We start from the raw sequence: 27,486 nt of genomic DNA, 5'->3' as shown, positions 1-27,486 counted from the left end.
CACCCCCATCCCTTACAGGGAAATCTGGGAGTGCCCCAGGCTTTCCCACCACCTCCTCTGGCTCAGGTACCCTGTTGTTGACCTGCCAGGTTCTGCCTAGCTCCACAACCCCACACTTCAGAAGACATTGTTTACTCCCATGAACTAATTGCTCAGACTAATGACTGGATATGGGAGAGAGAGAGTTAACACCTTCCTGTTTACCTCTTTAAGGAAGACCTTGCCATATGTATACGGAAAAGAAGGGCATCTTGGGGAATGGGGATTCCTTTGAATCCTTTTGTAGGATTTTCCTTCCCCTGCCTCCAGAAAGCAATGACAAGCCTCTGTCTACAGGGATGGAATCCATGCCCTTAAATCTAGGGAAAGGAATGAATCCAGAGGCCAGAGTGTACCTATAACATCATTTTTTGGGTGTTTGCTGAGATAGCACATATTTGAATGGTGGGGTCTTCTGGCTGAATCTATTGATAGTCCACTGTTACATTGCCAGCTCCCTCCTCATTACCACCCCCTCTACACGTGCTCCATAGGCAGGAGCTGTTACTATGGAAATAAATTATTTTAAAAAACAGAAGCAGCCTCAGGCTTGGGAAATATCTCCAGAACAAACCCACAGGAGCAAGGAGGTTAACAGGGTGTCCCTGGGTCCTGGTTCCAGGGGATGGGGGTGGGGGGTGGGGGTTCAAAAGTCCATGTTCTATTCTCCACCTCTACCAGGTTCAGGTTCTGCTTTCTCTCTGGTCGGTATCAGCTGGACCTCTGCCAGGCACTCCTATGTAGGAGGGATGCTCTGCACCCACTTACCCCGGGTCTAGCTTCTGCCAGGACATGGGAACCAAGAAGCTGATGAGCCTGGGAATGTTAGGAGAAGGGGTCGATGCTATCCACAGGGGTCACCTCCTTAACCCCACAGGCATCCAAACTATAGAAAGCTAAGCAGCGTAGGGGAAAGCAGAGGCGGCTTCTCAGGTGAGTGAAGTTACTCCTGCCTACTCTTGCCTTGAGCTTGGGGGAGCGGGAGTACCCCCGGTTCCAGGATGGGGCGGGGTAGTTAAAGATCCCGCCTATTTTCCACCCGGGAGCCTCTTCCCTTTTCTACTGGTCCTCCCATCCTCTTCCCAGCGCTGGAGCGCCGGGCTAGCTAAGCCCCGCCCCGCGCGGGTGCGGCTCCTTTAAGGGAGGGTGGGGGCGGGGGGCCGGCCGTGTTGTCAGTGTCAGCTCTGCGCAAGCAGCCCTCCCGGAGCCGGTGCCGGCCCGCGAGCCCCAGCGTTTCTGCAGACAAGTCCCCACCCGGGTCCCACGGAGCCCGCGCCGTGGGAGGAGTCGGGGGCTGGCCGGCGACTATCCCTGGTGGGACTGCCGGACCAACTGAGGAGGGCCCTAGACCACGGAGACAGGGACCCCGGCGTCGCGACCCCCCAGGAACCTTCTCTCCTCGATCTGTGGCACCCACTAGTACCGGGCACCCAGCCCCGGAGAGCCCCGGATCCCGCGCGCCCAGCCCCGGGGGAGCCCGCCCCCGCCCCGCGGCCCGCCCGGGCCATGCTCCCCCGGGGCAGCGGCTGAGCCCCAGCCGGAACCGGGACTGGAGCCCGCGCGGAGCATGGATCCGGGCTGGGGGCAGCGGGACGTGGGCTGGGCGGCCCTGCTGCTCCTCTTCGCCGCCTCGCTGCTCACGGTGTTCGGCTGGCTGCTGCAGTATGCCCGGGGCTTGTGGCTGGCGCGGGCCCGCGGGGGCCGGGGCCAGGTACCCGCCTTAGCTGCCGAGCCCGCCGGCTCCCTGCGGGAGCTGGGCGTGTGGCGCTCGCTGCTGCGGCTGCGGGCGACTCGGGCTGGCGCCCCTGAGGAGCCAGGCGTCCGGGGCCTCCTGGCGTCGCTCTTCGCCTTCAAGTCTTTCCGGGAGAACTGGCAGCGGGCTTGGGTGCGAGCACTGAACGAACAGGCCTGCAGGGATGGGGTGAGTTGGACAGGAGGACCTAGGTGGTCCCCTCACTCAGCCTTTCCTTCCAGTGGAGGGATTGCTCAGGCCACGAGGGCCAGATGGGGGTGGGGATCAACTGGGGAACCTCATGGCCTCTCTTCCCCTCTGGGATCAGAGCACAGGGTGCAGGTGAGCCTGGAGGTTGTAGAAATCCTGCTATGTCCCACATCCTCTATTCTTGTGGTCTAGGTACTCTCTGGCTCCAAACCGTGCACAAGTTGCCGTTCTCATAGCAACGCTAATCCCTGTGCCTGAGGGCACTTCCGCCTAGCCTGGGTGCTGAGCCTGTGTGTGGGTGGGGGGTGGGGGGCAGGGGTAGAAAGGAGACAGGTGCACCTGTGCAAGGAATTTGCCTGGTTCTCATGCCACCACATCCAGTCAACACCTCATGCCCCAGATCCCTGGTGTGATCAGGCAGGTCTCCAAGGAGTCTGAATTCCTCCCTAACCCATCCCTCAGTAATTTCAACACTACAGTCTAATGCATCCTTTTCCATGCTACCTGCAGTGCATGCGTCCAGAGAAAGATGTTCCACCGGAGAGCAGATTGACAATCCATGACCCTCCTGGTAGATGAGCTCTAGAGCTGCCCCTTGAGGGTCAGTCACAAGCCAGCCCAGCCTACTTCCTCCCATTTCACCATGGGCAGCTGGCCTCCCAGGAAGTGGGGCAGGAAGCGTGGTCATAAGACCGAGGTGTGGTGGGAGGTAGAGGCCTCCCTCTCTTGGGGTCCCCTCCCATCCTGGCCCAGTAATCTCTCCTTGCCCTCACAGTCTATCCGCTCGTGGCTCAGAGGGCTCTCCATTCTTAGCCACTGCTAGTCTGAGGTTTTTACTCAAGTAGCACCTCAGATGCCTGGAAACAGAAATGGCCACACAAGAAATTGCTCTGCATCCTCTGCCCAGCTGGCCAGCAGAAAGCCAGATGGCATCTGTCAGTCTACACCCTGAACTCATCCCTCCACCCAGCTCTCCCTGTACCTTGTCCCTGGGTCAGGAGCGACTCTCCAGGGCAGCTGACTCAGCTGGACATTAGCCTCCCTTGCAGGGGGTGGGGAGACTGGGGTTCTGAGCATCCATCTCCCTGGGCCTGGCCTTCAAAAAAGACAGCTACAGGAGCAGAGAAGTTGGCCTCCCCTGGTTTGCCAGGCAAATGAGCCCTGTGAATTTGTTTCCTCCCATCCCAAGACCCAAGGACGGGATGCCAACTCAGTCTGTGCCCCCTCCTCAATCCTTCTTCCCCTCCCGCTCTCCGGATGGGGCTGCAGCAGGTTGCTTCCACTGCTGTGAAAGAATTAGGAAGCTCTTGCAAGACCTGAGCTAAGCAGCTTTCTGCTTCCTAATACCACCCTGCTGTCTGCCTTGAAGAATTAGCCAGGCCCTGTCCCTTGAGCCCTCTGAGCTTGCTTCTCTTCCTAGTCCCTCTGGTAAAGTTCCCCAAAGCCATGCTGAGCTAGTCTTCATCTCCAGGAATATGGATAGAGTCATACTCTTCTGCTTCTACATCCTATTTACCTGGAGGAAAGCTTAGCCTCATTCCTCCAGCTCTTGTCTTGAATAAGTGACCCTACTGCTTTTACCCTTAGCCCAGCCATGTCTCTCTCTGCCCAGCTATGATATGTAGGTGGCACCAACACCTTTATTATTTTATTTCTATGCACACCTTTCTTTGGGGGTAGGGATGGGGATGGAGAGGAAGGCAGAGGGAGAAGAGGGAGGCTCCTGGCATTCCAGGAGGAATCTAGGGTCTTCAGGGCAAGGTGATCCAGTCTCTGAGGTGCTCTAGCTCCTCAGGTCTCCCTAGCAGCTGCAGGCCCCTGGAGGGGCAGGGTTGGAGGGGAACACTTCCTGTCCTAAAGCTCTGAGCCAAGGAGGGGCCAGGAGCCAGCCTGCAGCTGAGGCCTCTGCAGTGCCACCACCCAGCCAGCAACTGAGTAGGCCAGCCCTGCTGGGGACAACTCCAGAGACCTCATCCTATGCCCACATTACTCCCTCAGAGCTCCATCCAAATCGCCTTTGAGGAGGTGCCCCAACTCCCACCCAGAGCCAGCATCAATCATGTGACCTGCGTAGACCAATCAGAGCGCACCATGGTAAGGGTCTGATGGGCACTGCCTTCTTTAGGGGTAGAGGGGAGATGATTCCAAGTTCCCTTTAGTCTGAGGGTTCTTAACCTGAAGTCTCTGAATGCCTTGGGGACCCAGGATTGGCTTCAGGAGGTCTGAGAATCACACTAAAGTTACATGCAAAACATAATACATGTGTGCATATCTGCATTTTTCTGGAGAGAGGAGTTTTTGGCTTTTATCATCTTTTTATGGGATTGTGACCCCAAAAAGGTGATTTGCAAGGAAAATTGAAGTGGGAGGGGTCTGTTGACCCACTGTAGGGCAGGGCAGGGCAGGGTAAGTTGAGTACCCTTCCTCTGTGCCTGACCCTCTTTGCCTCCATGCCTCGCCTGTCCCAGGTGCTGCATTGCCAGCTCTCTGCTGAGGAGATGATGTTCCCTGTCTCTGTGACCCAGCAGTCCCCTGCTGCCGTCTCCATGGAGACCTACCACGTCACTCTGACACTGCCACCAACACAGGTGGAGGGGGATATGGGAAACTGAGTTGGGCAGGGGGTGGTTCAGTTGCCTCAGCCTTTTCGGTTTAGTTCCTCTCTAAGATGGAATTTGGGAAGGGAGGGTCCTGGGTGGTTGGGAGTAGTTGGAGGAGTCTGGCAAGTCAACCTAGTCCCTTTGTCCTTTGTCCCTTGTCCCCAGTTGGAAGTCAACCTGGAGGAAATCCCTGGTGAAGGCCTGCTTGTATCCTGGGTCTTCACTGATCGTCCGGATCTCAGCCTGAAGGTGCTTCCCAAGCTGCAGGCCAAGGAGGTAAGGGGGCAGGGCTGGGAGGGGAGAGACAGGACAGGGAGGAGGAGGAAGAGCTGGGGGCCCCACCTCCTTGTTCTCCCTGCAGAGAGGTGAGGAGCAAGTAGAGCTCTCTACTATTGAGGACTTGATCGAGGATGCCATAGTCAGCACTCAGCCAGCTATGATGGTCAACCTCAGGGCTTGCCCTGCCCCTGGAGGCCTGGTGAGTAGGCACTCAAAGCAAATAGTTTGTATGCATACTGTCCCCAGGGGCCTGGGTCAGGATTCTTGTTCCTTTTACCTCCTTCTGCTCTTAGGTACCTAGTGAGAAGCCACCCACGGTGCCCCAGACCCAGCCAGCCATCCCCAGACCCACACGGCTATTCCTAAGGCAGCTTCGAGCATCTCATCTGGGAAGTGAGCTGGAAGGTGAGAGCCAGAAGCTTCTGGGCGATTGCCAAGGCTATGGTTGCAGGCACTTCTGGCTCCTCCGCCAAGGGTATGGCCTCTCTACTCAATGGCTTCTCATCTTGGATCTGAACATCCTCTAATTTCTGGTTCCTCTCAGGCACTGGAGAAGTGTGCTGTGTAGCTGAGCTCGACAACCCCATGCAACAGAAGTGGACCAAGCCCACGAGGGCTGGTCCTGAGGTGGAATGGAGCGAGGACCTGACACTGTAAGGAGTGGCTCCCCAGCCCCCACCCCTGCTCTCACAGGCAGACTGAGGCTCAAACCCTTCCAGCATAGCCCTGGAAGGAATCAGCTGTGTTTTTCAGTAAACCTTGGTGTGAGCCTCTATTGTATGCCAGGCTTTGGCCTAGTCCAAGTGACCAAGATACAACCCCCCCCCCACCAATCCCTGAGTTGATCACAGGCTCAAAGCAGAGGCAGATGTATGGAAAGAAGATGGTATAAGTGCTTCAGTCTGGGTTCACACAAAGTGCTGTGGGAGCACTTAGGCGGGGAAGATTAATTCCCATAGGAATAAGGATCAGAGTAGGCTTCATGGAGGAGGTGGCATTTAAACCACACCTTAGAGCAAGAGTAGGATTTCAACAGAGTGTGAGAGAAAAGTGTTCATGGCAGAGGGAACAGCTTGAACAAAGGAAAAAGAGGGTCATTTGACATAGAGAGAGAGGCTGGGAAGACAGGGTAGGGCAGGAGCAGGGAGGATCTGAATGTCCAGCGGGGGAGTATGTCTCTGCTCAGCCCTGTCCCATTCTCTGGGGAAGAGAGAGTGTTTGGAGAGTGATTGGAGCACTGGTTCCACCTTATTTACAAAGCTCTCTCTCTGCCTCTGGCCTGTGATCAACAGAAGAGTGGATACAGTTTGCTAATGTTCCCCCTCCTTGCCCCACCTCTTCTTGGCCACAGGGATTTGGGCCCCCAGAGCCGAGAGCTGACCCTCAAAGTGCTGAGGAGTAGCAGCTGTGGAGACCGTGAGTTTGGGGCAGGAAGGAACACCTCTGGGTGGGTGCTGAGTGGGGACTGATCATGGGCCCTGCTCACAGTGCCATCTCTTACCCCAGCTGAACTCTTAGGCCAGGCCACACTGTCTGTGGGCTCCCCTTCCAGACCACTGTCCCGAAGACAGGTGTGCCTGCTCACCCCTGGGCCAGGGAAAGCCCTAGGGCTGGCAGCCACCATGGCAGCAGAGGTGAGAAGCGGGACCCCTGGGGGATATGGGAGGACACTGGGGGAAGGCCAGCCTTTGAGGCCCACCTCTCTGCTCTTCCACCCCTCGGCAGCTTCAGTATGAGGAGGGCTCGCCCCGGAACCTGGGCACTCCCACCTCCTCCACTCCACGCCCCAGCATCACCCCTACCAAGAAAATTGAGTTGGACCGGACCATCATGCCTGATGGCACCATTGTCACCACAGTTACCACCGTCCAGTCCCGGCCCCGGGTAGATGGCAAATTAGGTAAAGAGGAGGAGTCTGGGAGCCCAGCTCTAGCCAGGGGCCCCGGACTGCAGATCTGTGGCAGGACAGGGGAAAGGGCAAGGAAAGCCCTAATTCCAACTCCCCCTGTTTTCCAACCATGTCTTCCTCGTTGTCCTTGTGTCGCTCAAACTTTCTCTGACATCCCTCCATTTCCCCAGCTAGCCCTCTCCCCCTTCAATCCTGAATCTCCCAGCCCCTTATACTATATTCTCACAGTTCCACTTCCCCAAGTTCCCATCTGTCTTTTCACAAGTCTCTCCCTTTCCTTTCCCCAGCCCTCTTGACCCTCAACCTTCCAGTACCCTGTGGGACGCTCCAACAAACCCAGTGGTCTCCGTGGCATTTCCCCACTCCCAGAGACCTTCTGTAATATTTCTCCCAGCTAGGGGTCCCATGGAATTCCCTCTGCTGCTCCTGGGCCCCAGTCCCATCTCCGCAAACTTTCAGTAGATTCATGGCATCTCCCCATGCCCTCAGTGGGCCCCGTGTTGCTTTCCCACACTCCCACTGGTTTCCATGGTGTCTTTTTGTCCCCACAGTATCTTCTTAATCACCCCTGTGATTAACCATCCCTTAGTCACCCCTCCCCTCTGAGTCAACCAAAGTTTGCATCTCAACGAAAAGAGTGGGGGGCTGAGGGCCACTCTAAATCACCTCCCAGCTCACTGACCCTCCCCCACCCACCAGACTCCCCCTCCCGCTCCCCGTCCAAGGTGGAGGTGACTGAGAAGACGACAACCGTGCTGAGTGAGAGTGGTGGCCCCAGCAGTACCTCCCATAGCAGCAGCCGTGAGTAGGGAGTCGGGAAGTGTGAGTGTTGGTTGGCACTGGGGCCCCAGAGTCAAAAACCACTTAGGGTGGGGCACGGGAGTTCAAGTCCGAAGAGGAGCTGGGGAGGAGTCAGGCTATCCATCTTCTGCATTCATCATCCAGCAGGGGAGAGCCACCTTTCCAACGGCCTGGACCCTGTAGCAGAGACAGCAATTCGCCAGCTGACTGAGCCCAGCGGGCGGGCAGCCAAGAAGACACCCACCAAGCGTAGCACACTCATCATCTCTGGGGTTTCCAAGGTAACAGGGCTCTGGGGAAAGGAGCGAGGCTAGGGAGAAAGCCCTAATGGGTCACTCCTGCCCATTAAAACATGTCCCTCCTGGCAGGTGCCCATTGCTCAGGACGAGTTGGCACTATCCCTGGGCTATGCGGCATCCCTGGAAGCCTCAATGCAGGATGAGGCAGGGACCAGTGGAGGTCCCTCTTCACCCCCCTCAGACCCACCAGCCATGTCCCCAGGACCGCTAGATGCCCTCTCCAGTCCCACAAGTGTCCAGGAAGCAGATGAGACAACACGTTCGGACATTTCTGAGAGACCGTCTGTGGATGACGTTGAGTCGGAAACAGGATCTACTGGTGCCCTGGAAACGCGCAGCCTCAAGGATCACAAAGGTGGGGAGGTATTAGCAACCCACCCTTCTGTTATACCCAGTTTCATCACCTGGGTCCTACTGGACACTTAGGGACCTGGGAGCCTCGGGCCAATCTCATCCTTCCTCCCCTAAGGGATGGCCAGAGTTCCCAAGCTAGAGTAGAGAGTGGGGACTTGATACCTTAGGTCCTGGCCTGGATCCAACAAGCTTGGGTGCTGAGTAGAGATGTGAAAATATTTTCCCTTACCTCCATTTTCCTTTCTTCCTGGATCTATGCACATATCTTCCTTTCCTTGTTTTCTTCCCCTTTCCCTTTCATTCTGTAATCTTTCCCCCTGAGTATAAGAAATCCTACCCCAGGCTAATCCTAGGAGTGTCACAGTAAATGGCTAGCTGTGGCACTTATTCTAAATTCTAAGGTTGAAGACTTGCCCCCAAACATCCGCAAACCTCTGCCAATGAGTCTATCACCCATGAATGTATTTAACTATTTATAATTTAAGCCTGCATCACTTCTTGGGATAATGAGAGTCCTTAGTACAAAGACTGCTGTGTAAGCAAGCACCTTTCTCATTATATTGGTCCTGAATTTACCTGTTTGAAGTTTTCCAGTCACACTGCTTCCTATTCACATCCTGGAATTTGGTCAACAAGTCAGTACCAACCCACTTCATCCCTTCATGATTTTATAGGCTTTTAGGAACACCCTCTGCTCAGCCTTTGTCTTTCTATAGTAAAGAGGCCCAATCATCAGTCTGTCCCCACAGAGCAGCCAGCCCCAGGACATTCCTCCTCAGGGCCAGCGATCAGGAGTGCACATGGGGTCCCCTGAGCTCCACCACGTTTTCCTCAGGAAGGATACTGTGCATGTTTGTTTCTGTTCCATATCTTGGATCCCTTCATGCTTGTCCTTTCTGTGCTCCCCACCTCCCCCTGCCCCAGGGGGCTCTTCTCTCTGCCTCAGCCATCCCTCTTCCCCCACAGTGAGCTTCCTGCGCAGTGGCACAAAGCTCATCTTCCGCCGGAGGCCTCGTCAGAAGGAAGCTGGTCTGAGCCAATCACACGATGACCTCTCCAACACGACAGCCACACCTAGCGTCCGAAAGAAGGCTGGCAGCTTTTCTCGCCGTCTTATCAAGCGCTTTTCCTTCAAATCCAAACCCAAGGCCAATGGCAACCCTAGCCCCCAGCTCTGAGGGCTCTGCTCACCTCCTGAACTAGGAGAGGGCAGGAGTCCTCTCAGCCCATTCCCCACACCCTCTTCCTTTCCCCTTCCTGGATTCCCAAAGGCCTGGGCCAGGGAAGCCCTCTGGGTTCCAGGCAGCCCTGTCCACCCTGGGCTGTGGGGCCAGTTGGAAAGGTATTTGCAACTGGAAGCATGGGAGAGGTGGACACTCGTTGCTGAGGACACAGAAGAGGGAGTGGGTGGCTGGGAGCAAGAGGAGGCTCTGTCCTGGCGTATGTGGGCCTTCCTCAGACCCGTCCGCCTGCTGTTAACACCGGCCCCTCGGAGGAGTGCCAGCGTGCTTGGCTCCTCTCTTATTTATTCTCTCTTCTATTTATACGTGTGGTCCAGGGCCCTCAGTGGACAGATGACAGCGGGCATTCCTCCCGGGTGACCCTTCTTTCCTGACCCAGGAGGGTAGGCAGTTCCCTCTGGGAGGAGGCTCCCACACCTCCCTCAGGTCCCCACTCCGACCAGCACCAGTATCTGCCTCTGAGGACACTGGCAGCTCACAGAAAGCCGGGCTGGTGCCCGGATTGGGGGGCAGGTACTCCCCACCTCCCTGCCTCCCCTTCTGCTCCTCACCCCTCCCTCCCCCTTTATAACCGTTTTTTGTACTTGATGCCTTCTCTGTGAGCAGTGGCTCTGTTGGAAGGAGGGAGCCAGGAGCCTGGTGGGAAGCCTTCCCCAGAGAGACGGCTTTAGGGGCTTTATTTACAGACTGCGTGATGCTAGAGCAAGAGCAGGGCTGCCCCTCTGTATGCTGGGAGATGATGATGTCCATTGCTGTGTGATGGCTTGGAATTTAATTTATTAAATTAAAGTCAAATTGGAGTTTATAAAGTGGACAACTGGTCATCCTTTGAAATGCTAGGCTAGGCTGTGGTGGTAATGAAGGGGGAGGATCAGAGACAGGGGCCCAGATGTGAGGTGGGGAGGTAAGTGACATGTATCTTGGGTCTAAGAAGTTCTGCAGGGAGGAAGGGACATGTACAGAGAGGATGGGAGAAAGAGAGTCTTTGAAGGGTGAAGTTGTAGCAAAAATGTCAAACAAACAAACAAAAAAAGTCCATGGACTAGTACAGGTGTCTTCATTCCCCTCCCTTGAATAGGCTGCTCCTTCCAGACTATAGGAGCATCCAGAGTGCAGACTCTGGATCTAGACAGAAGAGACAGATTGGGAGGGCGAAGTCTTGTAAGGGTTTCACCATAATAAGAAGTCTTTAATTCCTAAATGTGGGCAAGTTTCAGGGAGTTATGGATACTAGCAAACTCTGAGAGCCTGGTTCCTGTTCTCTGGGACCTCACACAGGACTTGAACCAGGCAAACTGCTGCAGGATGTCAGACAGACACTGGACCAGGAACAGAAAACCAAAGTGTACCACAGACACAGCAAGTGACCTTGAACAGTCCACTTCTCCTTTCTGGACCTCAACTTCCTCATCTCTAAAACGAAGGGTGCCCTAGATAATCATTCAGGTCACTTCCAGCCTTGCCATTCTGACTTACTACATCACGGGGGCTGCAGGGCACCTGCCTTTGGGTAGGCAGCATGTAATTGTTAATCTTCCCCATGCTCCTGTCCATACTAGTCAGAGAATATGGGATATTTATTAAGGATGGCAGAAGATGGATATTTGGTTAATTTGCATTTAGTGACATGCCAAATTCTATGTCATAAAACTCAAAGAGATTTATCAAGCTGCCTCCCCTGATCTAAGAAATTCAACTCTTAGTTCACAGAGGAGTGGTTTGTTTACCAACATGACAAGACAGCTAAACACACTGAATTTTTTTAAATTTTGAAGTTTTCTTTTCTTCTTTTTTTTGGGAGGGTGGTGAGGAGGAGAGAATTAGATTGATCTATTTAATTTAATGGAGGTACTGGGGATTGAACCCAGGACCTCCTGTATAATAAACAAGCATACTGCCACTGAGCTCTACCCTCCCCTCCAAACACACTGAACTTGAAATTTCACAAGAAACTTTTGTTAATGGTAGGACAGGTATTCAGATTCCTGTTGGACCTATGGATTGAGTGGATGGTGACTGGAAGTTGTACTTGACTTCCAGTGCTGAGCTGCTTAGAACCTCAATGCAATCACGTATTTTGTAATGAGGAAATGCCTGATCACATTTCAAAAACAGAGATTTAAAAAATGAACACAAAAGAAACACAAAATACAACTTAATCAGCTTTAGCCATTTTACACTTTCAGAAGAGATCAACAGCTTTTGATGAGTATGAATTGTGCTTTAAGATTTTGTGTCAGCTTTTAAAGAACAAATCTCCGGATATGTCAGAATTATCCAGCCAAAATTGTGGCTTGTTTTCAAGAGAAGCAGATTGAGATGGAAGTTAAACTATGCTAGACAGAAAGACACTGTCTCAAATTTTGGAAACATATGTGTGGATCCCAGAGCTATCCAGAAACTTTTGCTTTGTAAAAATTGAGTCTACACAGCTCTGTGAATGAACTTTTTCTTCATGAAATTGCTAAATTAAGGCTAAGAGCCATCTTTAGTGGTGTAAGTCTGAATTAAAATAAAGTTAGCTGTGTGGTTTTGAATGGATAAAGTTGATAAAATACATTTTTGTTACTTTTGAATTACATTTTAAAATAGGGACAGAGCTTAATGCACTGCTGTTAGTAAGTAACTTCATGCACAAATTTCTGATTATACTATGACACGGCTATTTTATATAGCATCTAAGTTCATTTTATTTATACTAAATATTTAATGTGTTTTCTGATTATATAAATTTATATATGTTTCTATTTAGGCTAGAAAATAGAACACAATAAATATCAATACCAATGAACTTTACTAAGGTACATAATTTTTTAAACAAATATGTCTTGAAGTCTTAACTGAGTTTCAGCAACTAAGCTAAGTGACGGAGTTACAAAGGGTGAAGAACACACAAAGTCCCTGCCTGCCCTCACAGAACTCAGGCTGGTGCACAGTACAGACAAGTAAACATGCAAATACAACACAATGTGATAGAGCCGTAATGGAGAATTACAGGAAAGGGATGCCCAGGAAGACTTCCTGGAAAAAGAAGCATCTTCGCTGAGACCAGAATGAGTAGGAATCAGTCTAATATACGTGGGAAAGGGAGAAGGGGAAGATTGTTCCAGGCAGAAGAAACAGCAAGTACAAGGCAAGAGAGGAAATGCGGCTAGCTGTGGTGGAGAAACCGAAAGAAATGCGGGGCTGCAGAGCAGAGAGTGAGGTTGAGGAGCACTCAAAACACGGCTGGAGAGAAGTATGCAGGACTCAGATGCTGAAGGATCTAGAAAGCCTCAGTGCGGTTTTGGGGCTTTGCCCTCAGGCCAACAAAATGCCTTTGAGTGTTTAAAGCAGGGTGATGGTTTGATCAGATTTGCTCTTTGTTAAGGTCACTTTGAGCGCCCCGTCGAGAATGGTTTGGTGGGAAGCAGGAGTGCACGCAGCGGAACCAGTTAAGTTAGCGTAGACACCCGGGCTGGACGTCGTTCATAAACTAGAGAGGGGGCGGCGAAGATTAAGAACGAGGGGGAGGGGGGATTTGAGACATCCTGTGTTTAAGGGGGTAGAATTCACAGGACTTGGCAATGACTCGGATGTGACGTGTGAAGGAGTAATCAAGCATGACTGCCGGGTTTGACTTGAAGGAGTCGTTCACTGAGTCGGGTAACACAGATAGAAGAGATATGGGGGAAAGATAAGATGGCACAAGAAATACTGATATTTAAGAAATAAGATTAAGAGGGTGAAGGACCCCCAGTTTGAGCCGAGCAGGGATGACTGCTCTGGGCACCGAGCACTGCCACCTCCTCCACCTTGCCGCCCACGCGGCCAGCTAGGGCGGTGAGCAACGCGATGAAGGCGACCCTACTCCGCGCACAGTCCGAGCCTTGCGCATGCCCAGTGGGTTCTGTGCGCCGAGCCTGCGCAGTTGGGGGAATTCGGGCCCTTGGGATCCCCGCCCGCTCGTAGCCTGCAGCCCCTAGGCGCCGGCAGCGCTACCTCTCCGCGCTGCCCGCCGCCCGGCACTCCCGCCCCTTCCGTGTTTTGGTCGCGCACGGGTTCCGTCAGTCCCAGCTGCGATTGGCTGCTAGAGGGATCCGAGAGCGCCGATTGGCGGTCTTCGGCCGTCGCTCAAGCGCCCTCCCCAAGACGGTGTGAGGTGGGAGGAGAGCTGAAGAGACCCGAGAGCCGGCAGACGGTAAGCTGAAGGCTCCGGGCTTGGCGGGGTGGCGTCGGGCTACGCTCTGGGCCGGCTGCCGATGCTAGGCTTTCCCCCGGTCGCTTCGGCGAGGCTTTCTCTTGTAGCACGGCCAAGCTGGTCGGCCTGGCGCCTACAGCGTCCCCGGCCGGCAATCCCGACTCGAACTTCCCTGCTTTCCAGGCTGGGGCTTCACTGCCGCTGACACACGGTCACCACCAGGTCTTAGGGGGAAGCCTGCGCGGCTGCGGCTGAGAGGTTTACCCCTCTAGTCGGTCTCCTTCCTTCCTTCCGAATTTTACCCGTGCCCCAGGGGCCCGGTCCTCACCGCTTAGTGCAAGCCTTTCCTGTTTCGCCTGCCCGTTGGGATTTCTTCCGGTACAGCTCTCCCTCTTCGAGCGCTTTGTTTTGGTTGTTATCTAAACACATCAGTCTTATTTCTTCTGGCCAAATTGTGAGGCCTTAGGAGGTTCTGGACCTGGGTCCCTCCTTTTTTTATATACTATTCAGGGTTCATTCGGTGCCTTGAGTTAGAATTTATGCTCCTAAGTACTTGCTGATTGCTTCTTACTATGACTCATTGATGCAGGAAAAACGGATGTGGGGCGTGAGGAGTGCCGTGTCCCAGGCTTCTGGTGAGCCCCTGGGACGTGCCTTGTCAAGTGTGGGTCCTTGATTTCGCACAGGAAAGAATTAAAGAGCGAGCCACAGTTGAGTAAAGGTAGATTTATTCATAGAGCTACATTGAAAGGCAAGAGAAAGGCCACGAGGTGTGGGGGTTGGGTGCTCAGATTAAAAGTAGGTACATGCTCCATAGACAAGAGTGTGGGCCATCTCAGAAGAGGGAGACAGAGTGGTCGGCCCTGAGGCACCGTGTTGCCAGTTTTTATGTCTTCAGGGGCTTCATACGCTAATAAGTGAAAGGACCAATCTAACTAGTCTGGGGAAGGGGCTGGGATTCCCAGGAAGTTGGCCATTTCCCACTCTGACTTTTTGTGGCTAGCTTTGGACTGCCATGGTGCCTGTGGGCATGTTATTCACCATGTTAATATATTACAATGAGTGTATAATAAAGCTAAAGATCTTCTAGAAGTCAAATCTCCCACCATGTTGAGCCTCAGTGCCTACTGGGGGTTGAATCTTTCACCATTTTGATGTTAATTGCTGTAGCATTCGTTGAACGGCTGTGCCCTGCCCTCTTCCTGTCTCATCATGATGAAAGGAAGTTTTGGAATCCTTGAGGTTGTTCCTTTCTAGGTCTTTTCGTAGAATTCGTCCTTTGAGCATCTCACCCCCAGAAGCAAGGATACGATAAGCCAGCACATGTTGAGTTCCAGCGGTGTTATACTAAGCATTTTGATATCCATTATCTGGCTTAACAAATAAATCAATTCAGTGAAGTCAGGCATGATTATTCCCATGCTGCGTGGAAAACCTGGGCTTAAGTAACTTGCCTAAGGTCACATAGCTAGTAAAAGTTGGAGCTTTCTATCAAATGTGTTGAATCCTTCGCCCATTGCTGTGATATCAGTATCCTATTTTACATTTAAGGAAACAGAGTCAGAGAAGCTAGGTGATCTGTCCAAAAGTAAAGTAGTAAGTTACAGATTTACTTAAACATTAAAAGAGCATGTAGTAGGTACACGCTGGACCTGAAGTTAGAACTGAACAGAGTACAGGCCAAGATTTCTAGAAGCTTACAGCTTATTGGAGGAAACTGACAAAATAGCTACTCAATAAAACATGCTTTGGGTATTTTGTATACAGATACAATGTTTGTGGGGATGAGAGAATCAGACAAGAAGAGTGTCGACTGAAAGTACGAAGCCTAAAAGTTGAGATGTTTTATTCAGTTGACATTTCTGAGGACTCAAACTCCTTCGAGCCCAGGATGGTAGCCTCCCAGATGGCTCTGAGGGACTACTCTGAAGAGGTAGGGGAGGAGCCAGGATATATAGGAGTTTTACAACAAAGACCAGGTAGTCGGAACGTTAGAAGATTACTTGTTAACTGAAGAAAATCAGACACCTCAAGTTTAAGAATTTAGCGCTTTTCTATCTATGGGAGGGAGCAAACATTTGGGCTCACTGAAATCATTTCTTTGACAAGCACCTAGCTGTCACATTCTGAGTCCCCTCAGGCTGCCAGAGACCGGGCTGCCTGTTTGTCTTCACTGTAGGGGGTAGCAGCAGCGACTGATGACTTGATGGCTTCAGCATTCTTTGTTTACTGATATGGTTTGTAGTATTCATTCACAAGAGGTAAGATGGGAAGATGTTGGCAGAGAATGGAGCCAAACTCCCTGGCTCTCAATTCTGTCTGCATCACTTCCTAGCTTTGTGATCTGGGTAAATTCCTTAACCTACCTGGGCCGTTTCCTCATCTGTGAAGTGGGGTAATAATGGTGCCTACTTCAATAGGGTGGTTGTATCAATGAATTTTTATACATATAAGACACTTAGAACAGTGCTTGGCATGTAGTAGATACTAAATAGCTATTATATTCTAGACTGAGCAAACTCATTTGAGACAGGAAACTTGAACCCAGGTCTTCTGAGAACCCTCATTTGCATTCTTTGCTTATAGAAAGAGGAGTGGGGACCAGAAAGTTACTTTGTCCTACAGCTCCCCAGGGTAGAAACAAGCAGGGCACAGGGAAAGAAAGTAAAGAAAGCTGGGGGAACAGTGAAAGAGGGATTCAGGGAGCTTTGCCTTAGTTTCAAGTCATTCTGTATATCTAGAGAGCCTGTCTCTTGGGCCTTATCCACCAGTCTGACAATAGCTATGTGTTTAGAATATTTATGCTTAGCCTTGTGCTGGACACAGTACAGGGACATGGGCATGATGTGGTATATACTCAGAAGCAGCTAATGTCCAGTTGGGTAAATGAGAATAGAACACAAAACAACCATGAGTGACCATGGGCAGCATAAAAAAAAGGTTGAGGTTTTCTGGTTTCATCTATGCTGGCCATCAGACCAAGAAGCAGGAGTCATCTGAGGGGCTGGATAGTTTAGGAAGGCTTCTTGGAATGTAGTCATATCCTCACATTTATTGAGTGTCTTGAGGGTACGAAGCTCTGTGCTCATGCTGGGAATGAGAAGTGAAGAGATGGTCCCTGCCCTGAGATGCTCCTAGTCTAGAGGAGACACATTCCATTCCATTTAACAGGATGCTGGGATGAAGGTGTGTGTAGAGTGCTGTGGGTACAGGGGGTAGGGTATTTCACCTGTACCTGGGTGAGTTGGGAAAGGGCTCACCGAGGAGGGGACATTTGGGCTTGAAACATGAGTAGAAGTTGCTTAGGCAGAGAGTTTTAGGAGAATGTAATGTGTTTAGGAACAAAAATAATTGAATGAGAGAAGAAGAGGGAATTAATAGACAGGTGTCGGGGGAAGAGCACGATCTTTGGATTAGAATCAAGGCACCAAATGAAGGGAAGTTTGGAAGAGGGCTCTCTGCAGGGCTGACACATGGTAGGCCCTCATATGAGTTAGTTTCCTTACCCAGCTCCTGGCGAGGTAAGTTTAGGCCAGTTGAAGAAGAGCACTGCATGCCATGCTCAATGGACTTGATTCTGTAGGTAGCAGAGGAGGTTTGGGCTGTTATGTCTGACTTTAGACGACTTTCCCTACCTTTTCTTCCCCCAGATTATGAAAGTAGTCCACATTTTCTCCTAATAGGGCTTCAGTATTATTCTGTGAGCAGCCCAGCAACCCCAGGTACACACACACCCCAGAATGCCAGGGGTGACTGGCTGCTTCTCAGAGGAGCAGCAAGGCTGTGGATTAAGAGGGGGTTTCTTTGGTAAGCACTTAGGTATAGTAGGTTCTTATACTTACAGACGTGAAGGATTTTATGCATTTTGTATTTTCTGGGTTTTTCCTTCTCAGTATGTAGTTAAGTTCTTTTTCAGAGTTCCCACCTATTTCATATAGACCAGAGGGAACACTCCCTTCCTGGGTACCACAGTGTGGTCAGCAAGAATCAGTGAGAATCCTCAAGCAGGAGACAATAGTCAGGGGACAGAGTCAGGGCCTATTAATGTTCTTTCTCCCCCCAGAGATTTTGCTTGCAGTGTCATCTGTCATTCTGTTTTGTTTTAATGAGGAAAACTATTCTTTTATTGTTCCTAAAACTCTGCTCCCAGAACTACCCCCATCACAACTAGGGTGCTAAGTTAAAAGGGCAGATTTCTAGCTTTAACCCCATCCTTCCAAAATCTGAACCTCTAGGTGAGGGCCTGGAAAACTGCATTTGTGTGCATATTAAAGATTGCGAACTTTTAGTTTTTCATTCAGCTTTTTCAACAAATATTTATTACATGCCTAAGCATGCCTAGTATACACCCAGTATATAACTGGACAGATAACTGCCTCTTATGTCAAATGGAATTTACATTTTAGTTCAGAGGATGTTAGGGCAATGGTGGAGTAGACCACTGGATAGATTAGGCAAAAGGAGTTTGTATGACATTTTGAAAGTCTAGTGGGGAACTTATGACCTGATACATTAAGAAATAAGGAGCTTCTAGGCTCATCTGTGTGGATTAGAAAGAATATGGACTTTGGAGTCAGTGTGACCTATGTGTGGTCTTGAGCAAACCAGTTAACCTCTCCAAGCCTTAGGGCCTTACCTACAAATGAAGTTAAAAATAGTACCTAACTCAGTGGGTGGTGTTGGTAATTAAATGACACAATGTAAATAAAGTGCTTAGTAAGATGCTTGGTGTACAGGAAGTGTGAAATTAAAAGCAAAAGAGTTTGTTATCCCTATTTCAAAGGTGAGGTTGTTCAGGAGTAGAAGGGTTAAGTTACTTGGCCAGGGTCATGCAGCTAAGTGGGTGGTGGACAGAGGAGTCTGGATTTGAACTCCAGTCATTCTCCAAAGCCATCTCTTTGAACTTGAGCATTGTTCTGCCTCCTGTAGGAATAATTTCTTCTTGGCAGGTTGCTCTGAAGCTTCTTGAAAAAATGTCTGTTAAAGTTCTTAGCTCAGAGCCTGGCACACATTCAATAATGTTAATTTGTGTTCTCCTTTCCCAGGGACAACAGACAGCTTCCAGAGGTTTGAGGAACCAGTACTCCATCCTCATTGAAAAGGCATGAGGTTTCTCACAGGTCACTGGGAAAACGCCTCCTGATTCTAGGCAGGCTGCCTGCCCAGCTGTTGACCCCCAGCAACACTTGGGTGGAATCATTGCAGCTGCTGATTTCTTTCTACTCCTCTAGGGTGAAGGCCATGCCGCCTCCTGGGAAAGTTCCCCGAAAGGAGAACCTGGGGCTACAGTGTGAGTGGGGGTCCTGTTCTTTTGTGTGCTCGGCCATGGAGGAGTTCTGCGAACACGTTACTCAGCACCTGCAGCAGCACCTGCAGGGCTCTGGGGAGGAGGAGGAGGAGGACCCGCTCGGTAAGGGAGCAGGACACAGGAAGGGAAGGCGCTCACGGGATGGTGGAAAATCTGATTTTCCTTGCCCCAGAGGGAGAAGGCAGCCTGCAAGGGCAGTGGTTTATTTTCCTAATTATGTGGGAGTTTTTTGTTTGTTTATAAAAACATTGCAGATTGATTATAGAAAACTCATTCAACAGAGATTATGGAATGAACCTGCCATCGAAAGTCAATTATGAGCAATACTTAGTGAACATTCTTTCTGACCTCTCTCTGCATGTGTATACATAAATTAGATAAATATGATTTTATTTTTTAAAACAGGATCATATTGTACAAACTGTTGGCAACTTTGTTTTCACTCCAATTAGGTATACATTTTACGTCATAACCCTGTACACAAAAGTTAAAAAATACTTAAGACAATACTTGCCTTTATTAAATGCTATCTGAAATGTTCAATCTTATTTTCTATCATTTAAAAAAATGTGGTTTGCTATCCCCTAAATTGATTCCACTACCCACTAATGATAAACAACACAGTTTGAAAAACAGTGTTCTATAGGAAGTACAGATAGAGCTCTCGTTCCCCCACCTCCAATTCTGTTTTATGTCTAGTACCTGTTAACTATAACTAATAGCTTCAAAAGTCAAGTAATACTTATACAAAAGAGAAATTAGGGGATTATTATATTTTCCTAAGTATCTACTTTTAAAACAAGTAAATCCCTATAAAGCATTGAAAATACGGTGCTCAGAGAGATGCAAGAGAGACAGGAAATGAATTGGAGTAGTCAGTGGGCCTTCTAGAGAAGGCAGAACATGGGAGAAAGAAGGGCTTTCGGTTTGACAGGAAGGAGTGGGAGGTGTCCCAGGGTCTTCCTGGAACAGCAGAAACTCCGAGCACATGTCAGCCACACCTGTCGTCTCTGCGTCGCTGGCACTGGGCCTTGTACACAGTCCCCCTGACTAGACCACACTTGCCCTCCACCTCGTTGCAATCATACACATGATTATTTGATGTCTTTTTCTCCCTGACTGAAAGTTGTGCAGGGGCAAGGACTTTTACTTGTTGTATCCCCGGTGCCTGGCACACAATTAGTGGTCGTTAAATACTGGTATTTGCTGAATGAACTCCTGGTAGTTTAGTCAGTCCAGCCTCCTCACTTGCTGCTAAGTGAACGGAGAGCTTTGGAAAGTATCACACTCTTCCTTCTAAACCCCTTTCTGCAGAGGAAGAATTCTCCTGTTTGTGGCAGGAGTGTGGCTTTTGTTCTCTGGACAGTTCTGATCTCGTCCGCCACGTCTACTTCCACTGCTACCACACCAAGCTGAAGCAATGGGGGCTGCAGGCCCTGCAGAGCCAGGCTGATCTCAGCCCCTGCATCCTGGACTTAAAGAGCCGCAACCTCATCCCTGACATCCCTGAGCACTTCCTGTGTCTGTGGGAGCACTGTGAGGTCAGCAGGCAGAGCTGGTAATAGGGATGGAGGGAAGTTGGGGATCTTAGCTCAAGATGCCTTGACCCTTTCAGGGATGCCCAGTATTCCTGAGGTTTCTGCTAGTATCCCTCTTCCATTTCCGGGTAGCCCCCTCGCTTAAACTTCCCTGTCCCCACCAAGTTAATTTGGGAGAGAGCCAAGAAGCCCTCTTCGGACACCTAAGTGTAAGAGTCCCTCCACCTACCCTCAGTCCTTACCCCAAGTTGCACCTGGCACAGAGCTCCTTCGACAATCCCGAGTGGTTCTATCGGCACGTGGAAGCACACAGCCTGTGCTGTGAATACCAGGCAGTCGGCAAGGACAACCACGTGGTGCTGTGTGGCTGGAAAGGTAGGGCCACTCCTTAATTTCTGACCTCCAAAGAAACCCTGGGGTTGCTAAGGGGTTAGGGCAGCTAGGGGTGGGGCCAGTCCTACAGGGCAAGGTTGGCTACTTGCTGGAGAGACTTGGGGGTACCACAGCCTACTCTGAGGGTTTGTGGCTGGACCCGACTGGGCCTTCCTTCCCAGACTGTACCTGCACCTTCAAGGACCGCTTTAAGCTTCGAGAGCACCTCCGCAGTCACACCCAGGAGAAGGTGGTGGCCTGCCCCACCTGTGGGGGCATGTTTGCCAACAACACCAAGTTCTTAGATCACATCCGTCGCCAGACCTCATTGGATCGTAAGTAATCAGAGTAGAAGGGGAGCGGGTGCAGGCTGTCCTGCTTGGGGTAGGGGTTGGAGGCATATTCCCAGGACAGGAGGCCCCTGAAGTTATCTGCGACTTGGCTACATCTGCCTTGAAGGCTCAGTCATCTGCCACGCACAGTCTCTGCTGATTGAGACTCATTAGACACTGTTATTCCGTGCTTACTGTGTGTCATAGCTCTTCTCAGTGACTCCTCACAGCAGCCCCATGAGGTAGGCTTCTTATCCCCCTTTTTGCAGATGAGGAAACTGAGACTCAGAGAGGTTAATCATTTACCTGAGATCACACAGCTAGTAAGTGGTCAAGCCGGAATTCTAATTCAGGTTTTCGAGTCCAAGTCCCATGCTCTTTCCACAATACTATGTCCATCCCTAGTTCCCTAGGCTCCCCTTTTCTCTTGGGGGGAGGTTTCCTTCCACCTGGGATGGTTCCCCCCTCCCGGGTTCGCTCTCTTTTGCCTCTTCACCATCCCCCACAGCCCACCCTTTCTTCTGCCCACCCCACCAGAGCAACACTTCCAGTGCTCTCACTGCTCCAAGAGATTTGCCACAGAGCGGCTGCTGCGGGACCACATGCGTAACCACGGTGAGTGGCCAGTCACCCCCATCCTCCTGGCCTGCCCTCCGAGGTTCCACTGGCCCTCAGATCACAGCCTGCTCTCTGCCCCTCTCAGTGAATCACTATAAGTGCCCTCTGTGCGACATGACCTGCCCGCTGCCATCCTCCCTCCGAAACCACATGCGCTTTCGCCATAGTGAGGACCGGCCCTTTAAATGTGACTGTTGTGACTACAGGTAAGGGGAAACAGGGCCCAGAGATCAGACTCAATTTCCAGGGTCCCCCATGCCCTCTAACCTTTGCTTACCTCTCCCGGCAGCTGCAAGAATCTAATCGACCTCCGGAAGCACCTGGATACCCATAGCAAGGAGCCAGCCTACAGGTGTGATTTTGAGAACTGCACCTTCAGTGCCCGCTCGCTCTGCTCTATCAAGTCCCATTACCGAAAAGTGCATGAAGTGAGTGGGGCTGGTGGTAGCGAAGGGCCTGCAGAAGTGTGGGGGAGCCAGGAGGAGAAGCTGGCCTTACTCTCCCTCTGCTCCCCATCAGGGAGATTCAGAGCCAAGGTACAGATGCCACGTGTGTGACAAATGCTTCACAAGGGGCAACAGCCTCACTGTACACCTTCGCAAGAAGCACCAGTTCAAGTGGCCTTCAGGACACCCCCGTTTTCGGTATGTCTTTCAACAACCCCCTCCTTCCCACATTTTTCCCCATGCCATTCAACAATTTACAGACCTTGAATTTGATGATCCTTTGGTATCAACCATCTCCATTTAGGCTCAAGGAACCTTGAGAACAGTGGTTGGGCAAAGATTATTTTTCTGATTTTTGTTTTGAATCTAAGGCACGATGCCAAACCCAATAAATGATGCCAGAAGTCCTGCAGCCAGAACCAGAGCTAGGGCCTAAGGGTCCTGATCTGTAGCTCCATGGCCTTCTCATAAATCCTTTGACAATCCTACCATCCAACACAGATCATTTCTCTCCTTCCTCTCCCCTCCCCCTCCATTTTGAGTAAGGATCCATCTTGCCTTTTCTTCTAAATATTCCAATAAAAATCTTTTTTGTCTTTTACCTCCATCACTTAGAATCCTAGGGCTTCTTCCTTCCCTCGTATTGTCTCCTACCTCACCAATCTCCAAGCCATTTCTGCCTCCCCCTGCCCGTGTTTGCTGCCCCCTGTGCTCCCCCTTCACCAGGTACAAGGAGCATGAAGACGGTTACATGCGGCTGCAGCTGGTTCGCTATGAGAGTGTAGAGCTGACCCAACAGCTGCTGGGGCAGCCACAGGAGGGATCGGGCCTGGGAGCATCCCTGAATGAGAGCAGCCTGCAGGGGATCATTCTGGAAACAGTGCTGGGGGAGCCAGGACCTCAGGAAGAGGTGGAAGAGGCTGAAGAGGAAGAGGAAGGCGGGGGCAATGAGCGGGCATCCCTGGCAGCCTCTCAGGACACTCCCAGCCCTGTCATCCACATGGTGAATCAGACCAACACCCAAGGCGAACGAGGGATTGTCTACTATGTGCTGTCTGAAGCCCCGGGTGAGCCACCCCCCAGCCTCTGAGTCCCTCTCAGGGGGTGTCATTGAAAAGCTTCAGGGACTAGCTGAGGAGCTGGAAGTCCAGGTGATGTAATGATGTAAAGGCTGCAGCGCCTGACCATTGCTACCCCCCAGGCGCGGGGTTTGAGCCCGGCTGGTGGCAGTACCCCTAGTGGGTCCAACAGATGCCTTAGGAGTGGTGCCGAGAGCAGTGTGGTCCACTCTGGACCCAGCTGGCATCATTTGGCAGACTGACGTCTTCCCATTTCTGCCACACCACGATTTGTGGGGATCCTGAGGAGTTTGGATTCTTTGAGGGGGGTACCCTAGTTGTGTCTGTTCTTGTAATGGGGTAGTGTCAGGCTTAACCATAACCCCCTAGATGTGCGGGAACAGTGGTTAAAGTCCTTCAGCAACTTGAATCCACTCCCATCTTTAGGGGACCCTAGGTCCAGGGATGACATGTAACTGGTCCTTGCAAGGGCCCTTTCTTCACAATCATCCGAGGCGTCATCAACCAGCCAGTCGTTTCCGTCTAAATGGTTCTTCCTACAACCCCAAGAACTTACATGGTTATCCTCAGGGATGGCATTGGAGGCACTGAGCGTGTGCGTAACATTTGTTTTTGGTAATAAAAGAAAGACTTGGGCTGTTACTCATTTCTTCTTCCTTACATTTGGTGGTATTGCCTAGGTAATGAGGAGATATGTCTGCCCAGATGACAAGCTGAATGATTAAGTTTGTTCCCCTTTTAGGGACTGGGATTTGTTTTTGTTTGAAACTGGCCTCTTGTTCCCTGCTCTCCCACCCCTGCCTTACCTTTGGTGAAACTTCTCTATTTCTTCTCGGAACATCTACCATCTCCGTGGAGGTCCCAGGCATAGGCCAGGAATGGGCAGTAGAACACTCTAGAGTGGGTAAGTGAGGCTCACCAGGAAGATAGGGCACCCTACCATGGCCACACTCTCTGAGTGCTGGTTAGACCCAGTGTCTCTGGGTTGGGGGTGGATGTGGAGGGAAGGGAAGGTACTCAGGGTCCAGGAACCAAGTTAGAAATGGTGTCTGGATGTGCATTTTCCTGGGGAAATGATCGTGGTTTTTTTTGTTTTGTTTTGTTTTGTTTTCATTAGATTCTCAAAGGGGTTGGAACCTTCAAAATAAGAACCTTCTTTTTTTGGCCTGTCCAGTCACTCCTTAGTGCCCTGTGTCTATTTTTAGTGTCTCTGACATTCTGAAGAGGTCAAGGAGATACTGTGAGGGGTCTTGTGTGGGCAGGAAGCTGCCACAAAAGGGTTTCTGGGCCTTCTTTTAAAAGACTAATGTGATTCTTACTGCAAAAACTGAGTGCCTATTGCTGAAAGAATCAAGGAAGAAAAGTCTCTTCATTCATTCCATCCACCATTTACTGAGTTCCTCCTATAGTTCAGGCACTGTGACAGGTGTTAAGGATACAAAGATAAATAAACTTGAGGACCTGCCCTGGAGGGACTTGCAGTCCAGCAGTGAGGAAAGACCTAAATAAGTGGAATGAGAGGCCTGTCAGGGTTCACTTAGGAGGCTCAAAGTAGAAGCTGACAGTATTACTTGGGCAAGGGATCAGGAAGGGGCTTCATCAAGGAAGTGATTAGAGCTACTATCTATGAAGGGACGGGCAGGTTATTCCAGGCAGAGGAGACCAGGTCTATACACGAACCTAAAGGAGTGCTTTATGGTCTGAGCCCAGAAGGGCAGTAGGCCAAGGAGAGAGGCAAGACTGAGAAGGAAGGCAAAGCCACCCAAAAGGACTGTGTCAAGTTTTTAGAACGAGGGTTCTGGTGATGACGGGGAAAGTAAATCAGAAGAGTGTGAGAGCAAGCAGGTGCAAGTTAGGGGCTGCTGCAGGAATTCAGGCAGGAAATAGTGAGGGCTTGAGGGTGAAGTTGAGGTGGATGTTCACTTTGCCTCTGCAAGAACCCCTTCAAGAAATGGCAGTGTGGAGGAGAGAGGAAACGTGAATGAAGACGTCCCCAAAGTGGAGCCGCTGCATTTCTAGGCTTGTTTCTTTAGAACCCTGTACTAACTTTGTGACCCACACCTTGTTCCTCCACTCAGCACGTGTGTAATCCCACTTTCCCCACCAGGCCTTCAGGTAGTTGAACACGAGGGAGGCTTCTTTGGGCTAAGTACCCTCAGTCTCCTCTTAACCTCCTTGTATCGTATAGTTTGGGGTCTCCTCTCCACCCCACCTCCTCGGGGCCTGTGCTTTTGGTGGTCACGCTGTGCTCTCGGTTTACGGTGATGCCACTGCCCTCTAGAACCCCTCAGCCTTCACATGTCTCGTTACTGCCCAGAGCACGCTCCTTTGCTTTGGATGAGTGCAGTGGTTATCTTGCACTTAACAGCAGACCCTCGTGCTTGTCCTCATTTAGTTTTGTCTTGTTAGATTCGATTGACAGCTGTTCCCAAGTGGTAGGTTAAAAGGTTGACTGGAGCAGGGCCAGAGGCAGACCCTCAAACGTAAGTGGCTAGAGACCTTTCTCCTAATCAAGACCAGAGGAAGACCGAGGGCTCTGAATCCTGAAAAGAGACTGGTGCCCCATTCTCTGTATAATTCAAAATGAAAATACTAAACCAGGAAGCATACAAGGAAGTTCAACATGATGATACTTACATATATATGAACTATCAAATTCTGGTCTCAGTTTTTTCCTTTCATTTTTTGGTGTCTCTATTTTGCTGGTCTTTTAAGCAGTGGCTTGGTCTGCCCCTTGAGTAACCCAGCATTACTGGTGCCATCCATCTCTCAGCTGAGCAGTGCCTTCAGAATCAGGCTAGCACCCTGTGAACAGGGCCTTCCCTGCCAGTCTTATCAGTCATGCCCACACCAAACCCCATTGCTCTCTCTGGACTATGGGGACAGCAGAAGATGTTCTGGCCTGCTACCACATGATTCCAGTTCTCCAGGAGGAGGGCATCCTGGGCTCTGTGTACATGGGTTGGAAAATGCTGGATATTGAGTCTAAGCAGTCATTTTGGTGGGTCAGTGGAAGGATACTAGAGGTTGGGGGTGGGTAACCCTGGGTAGCAGACCCCTGGAGGGAGAGGATGCCAGTACTAATTTGATTGCCTTAGAGTTTTATCTAGAGTCAGTCCCTGAGTCAGACACCATGGTATCTGAAGATTAAGGAGACACTTAACTCTTCCTCGAAGGTGTGATGACAGGAGGAGAAGGCAGGTGGCCCAGGAATGTGGAAACTAATGCTGCTTTTGTCTTATTTGGGGCAAGTCCGCAACCTCAGAGAAGGGCGCAGAAGAGCTTAGTGGTTGTAAAATAAGTGATTCTCCAAGGTGAGAAGAGGGAGGAATAGTCATGGGCAGTAGTCATTTCTGTCAGATTATGACCTAGTGAGTGTAGCCTCTCAATGAACGGTAAATGAGTGAATGAATTTGCTCAAGATCGGGAATCCCACAGTGCACTTTGCGCATAAGGAGCATGCTCATTTCCCGTGCAGTAGAGGGGAAAGTTTTGGGGAGAGTGTGAAAACTTTTCATACTGTGCTAAAAAGCTTGAATTCTTGACTGAGCAAAGGCTATGGAAGACAGGCAGATAAACAAAGCTTGGAAAGGAATAGAGACACCCCTTCCTTCAAGTAGAGGGAGGGAGGGATGGGAAGGGATCGGATCCAGTTTGTAGGAAGTGTGAGGTGTGAGGGATTTCATGCCTGGCTGTCTCTATTTCCTTAATAAAGTAGGGATTAACATTATTGAGGGATAATCTGTTGGATTAAGGAGATTTATAAGAATTGTCAAGTTTTAGAAATGCCACTTATAGATATAGGAGTGAGATACATCACCTGACCACCCAGCTGAGGCTGAATACTGAGATCCAGCAGTGGCAGTTTCAACACAACCAGACACTTTTTTGTAGCAGATATGAGCACCCCTGAAGCAAAAGCAGAAAACAGACCACTGGGTTGATCTCAGCCATTGGGCCAAGGAGCAGGGTAATTAGAACATCCAGACGAGGGTCGTGACATCCACACTGGACAGGGAGGCCCTGGGAGACTGGTAGGGAAGAGTTAGAATCAAATACAGTGAGCCATGATCAGAAAGGGGGCATTTTTAAATGGAGCTATTTAAGAACCCAGAGTATGTCCACAAGGAAGTAGCCTGCTCAGTGGAG

At 50.6% G+C, this 27,486-nt stretch overlaps 2 protein-coding genes across 7 annotated transcripts; both read left to right on the top strand.

The window, feature by feature from the left end:
- The first annotated feature begins 1,174 nt into the window (after positions 1 to 1,174).
- On the top strand, positions 1,175 to 10,301 carry C2CD2L (C2CD2 like). 3 transcript variants are annotated; one of them, XM_032472475.1, is made up of 14 exons: positions 1,175 to 1,960; positions 3,980 to 4,075; positions 4,450 to 4,569; positions 4,747 to 4,857; positions 4,943 to 5,059; positions 5,154 to 5,265; positions 5,405 to 5,513; positions 6,212 to 6,276; positions 6,367 to 6,494; positions 6,586 to 6,760; positions 7,469 to 7,570; positions 7,715 to 7,851; positions 7,939 to 8,232; positions 9,190 to 9,320. In XM_032472475.1, the coding sequence occupies exons 1-14, from the start codon at positions 1,607 to 1,609 to the stop codon at positions 9,190 to 9,192; spliced, it is 1,923 nt and encodes a 640-aa protein (XP_032328366.1). In that variant the 5' UTR covers positions 1,175 to 1,606; the 3' UTR covers positions 9,193 to 9,320. The 3 variants fall into 3 exon arrangements, with proteins under 3 accessions (XP_032328366.1, XP_032328365.1, XP_014406592.2); XM_032472474.1 differs by having other exon boundaries at positions 1,177 to 1,960; positions 7,939 to 8,224; positions 9,190 to 10,301; XM_014551106.2 differs by having other exon boundaries at positions 1,177 to 1,960; positions 7,718 to 7,851; positions 7,939 to 8,224; positions 9,190 to 10,273.
- Positions 10,302 to 13,493: 3,192 nt separating this feature from the next.
- On the top strand, positions 13,494 to 23,979 carry HINFP (histone H4 transcription factor). Of its 4 annotated transcripts, none has more exons than XM_032472476.1 (11): positions 13,494 to 13,644; positions 18,876 to 19,054; positions 20,267 to 20,493; positions 20,754 to 20,865; positions 21,045 to 21,197; positions 21,732 to 21,809; positions 21,898 to 22,018; positions 22,102 to 22,240; positions 22,332 to 22,456; positions 22,874 to 23,325; positions 23,764 to 23,979. In XM_032472476.1, the coding sequence occupies exons 2-11, from the start codon at positions 18,886 to 18,888 to the stop codon at positions 23,790 to 23,792; spliced, it is 1,605 nt and encodes a 534-aa protein (XP_032328367.1). In that variant the 5' UTR covers positions 13,494 to 13,644; positions 18,876 to 18,885; the 3' UTR covers positions 23,793 to 23,979. The 4 variants fall into 4 exon arrangements, with proteins under 4 accessions (XP_032328367.1, XP_014406618.1, XP_032328368.1 ...); XM_014551132.2 differs by having other exon boundaries at positions 13,497 to 13,644; positions 22,985 to 23,325; XM_032472477.1 differs by lacking the exon at positions 13,494 to 13,644 and adding an exon at positions 15,700 to 18,746.
- Positions 23,980 to 27,486: the final 3,507 nt, after the last annotated feature.

This window comes from Camelus ferus, chromosome 33 (assembly GCF_009834535.1).
Source record: "Camelus ferus isolate YT-003-E chromosome 33, BCGSAC_Cfer_1.0, whole genome shotgun sequence".
NCBI lineage: Eukaryota > Metazoa > Chordata > Mammalia > Artiodactyla > Camelidae > Camelus > Camelus ferus.
This window is presented reverse-complemented; position numbering and strand designations above follow the sequence as displayed.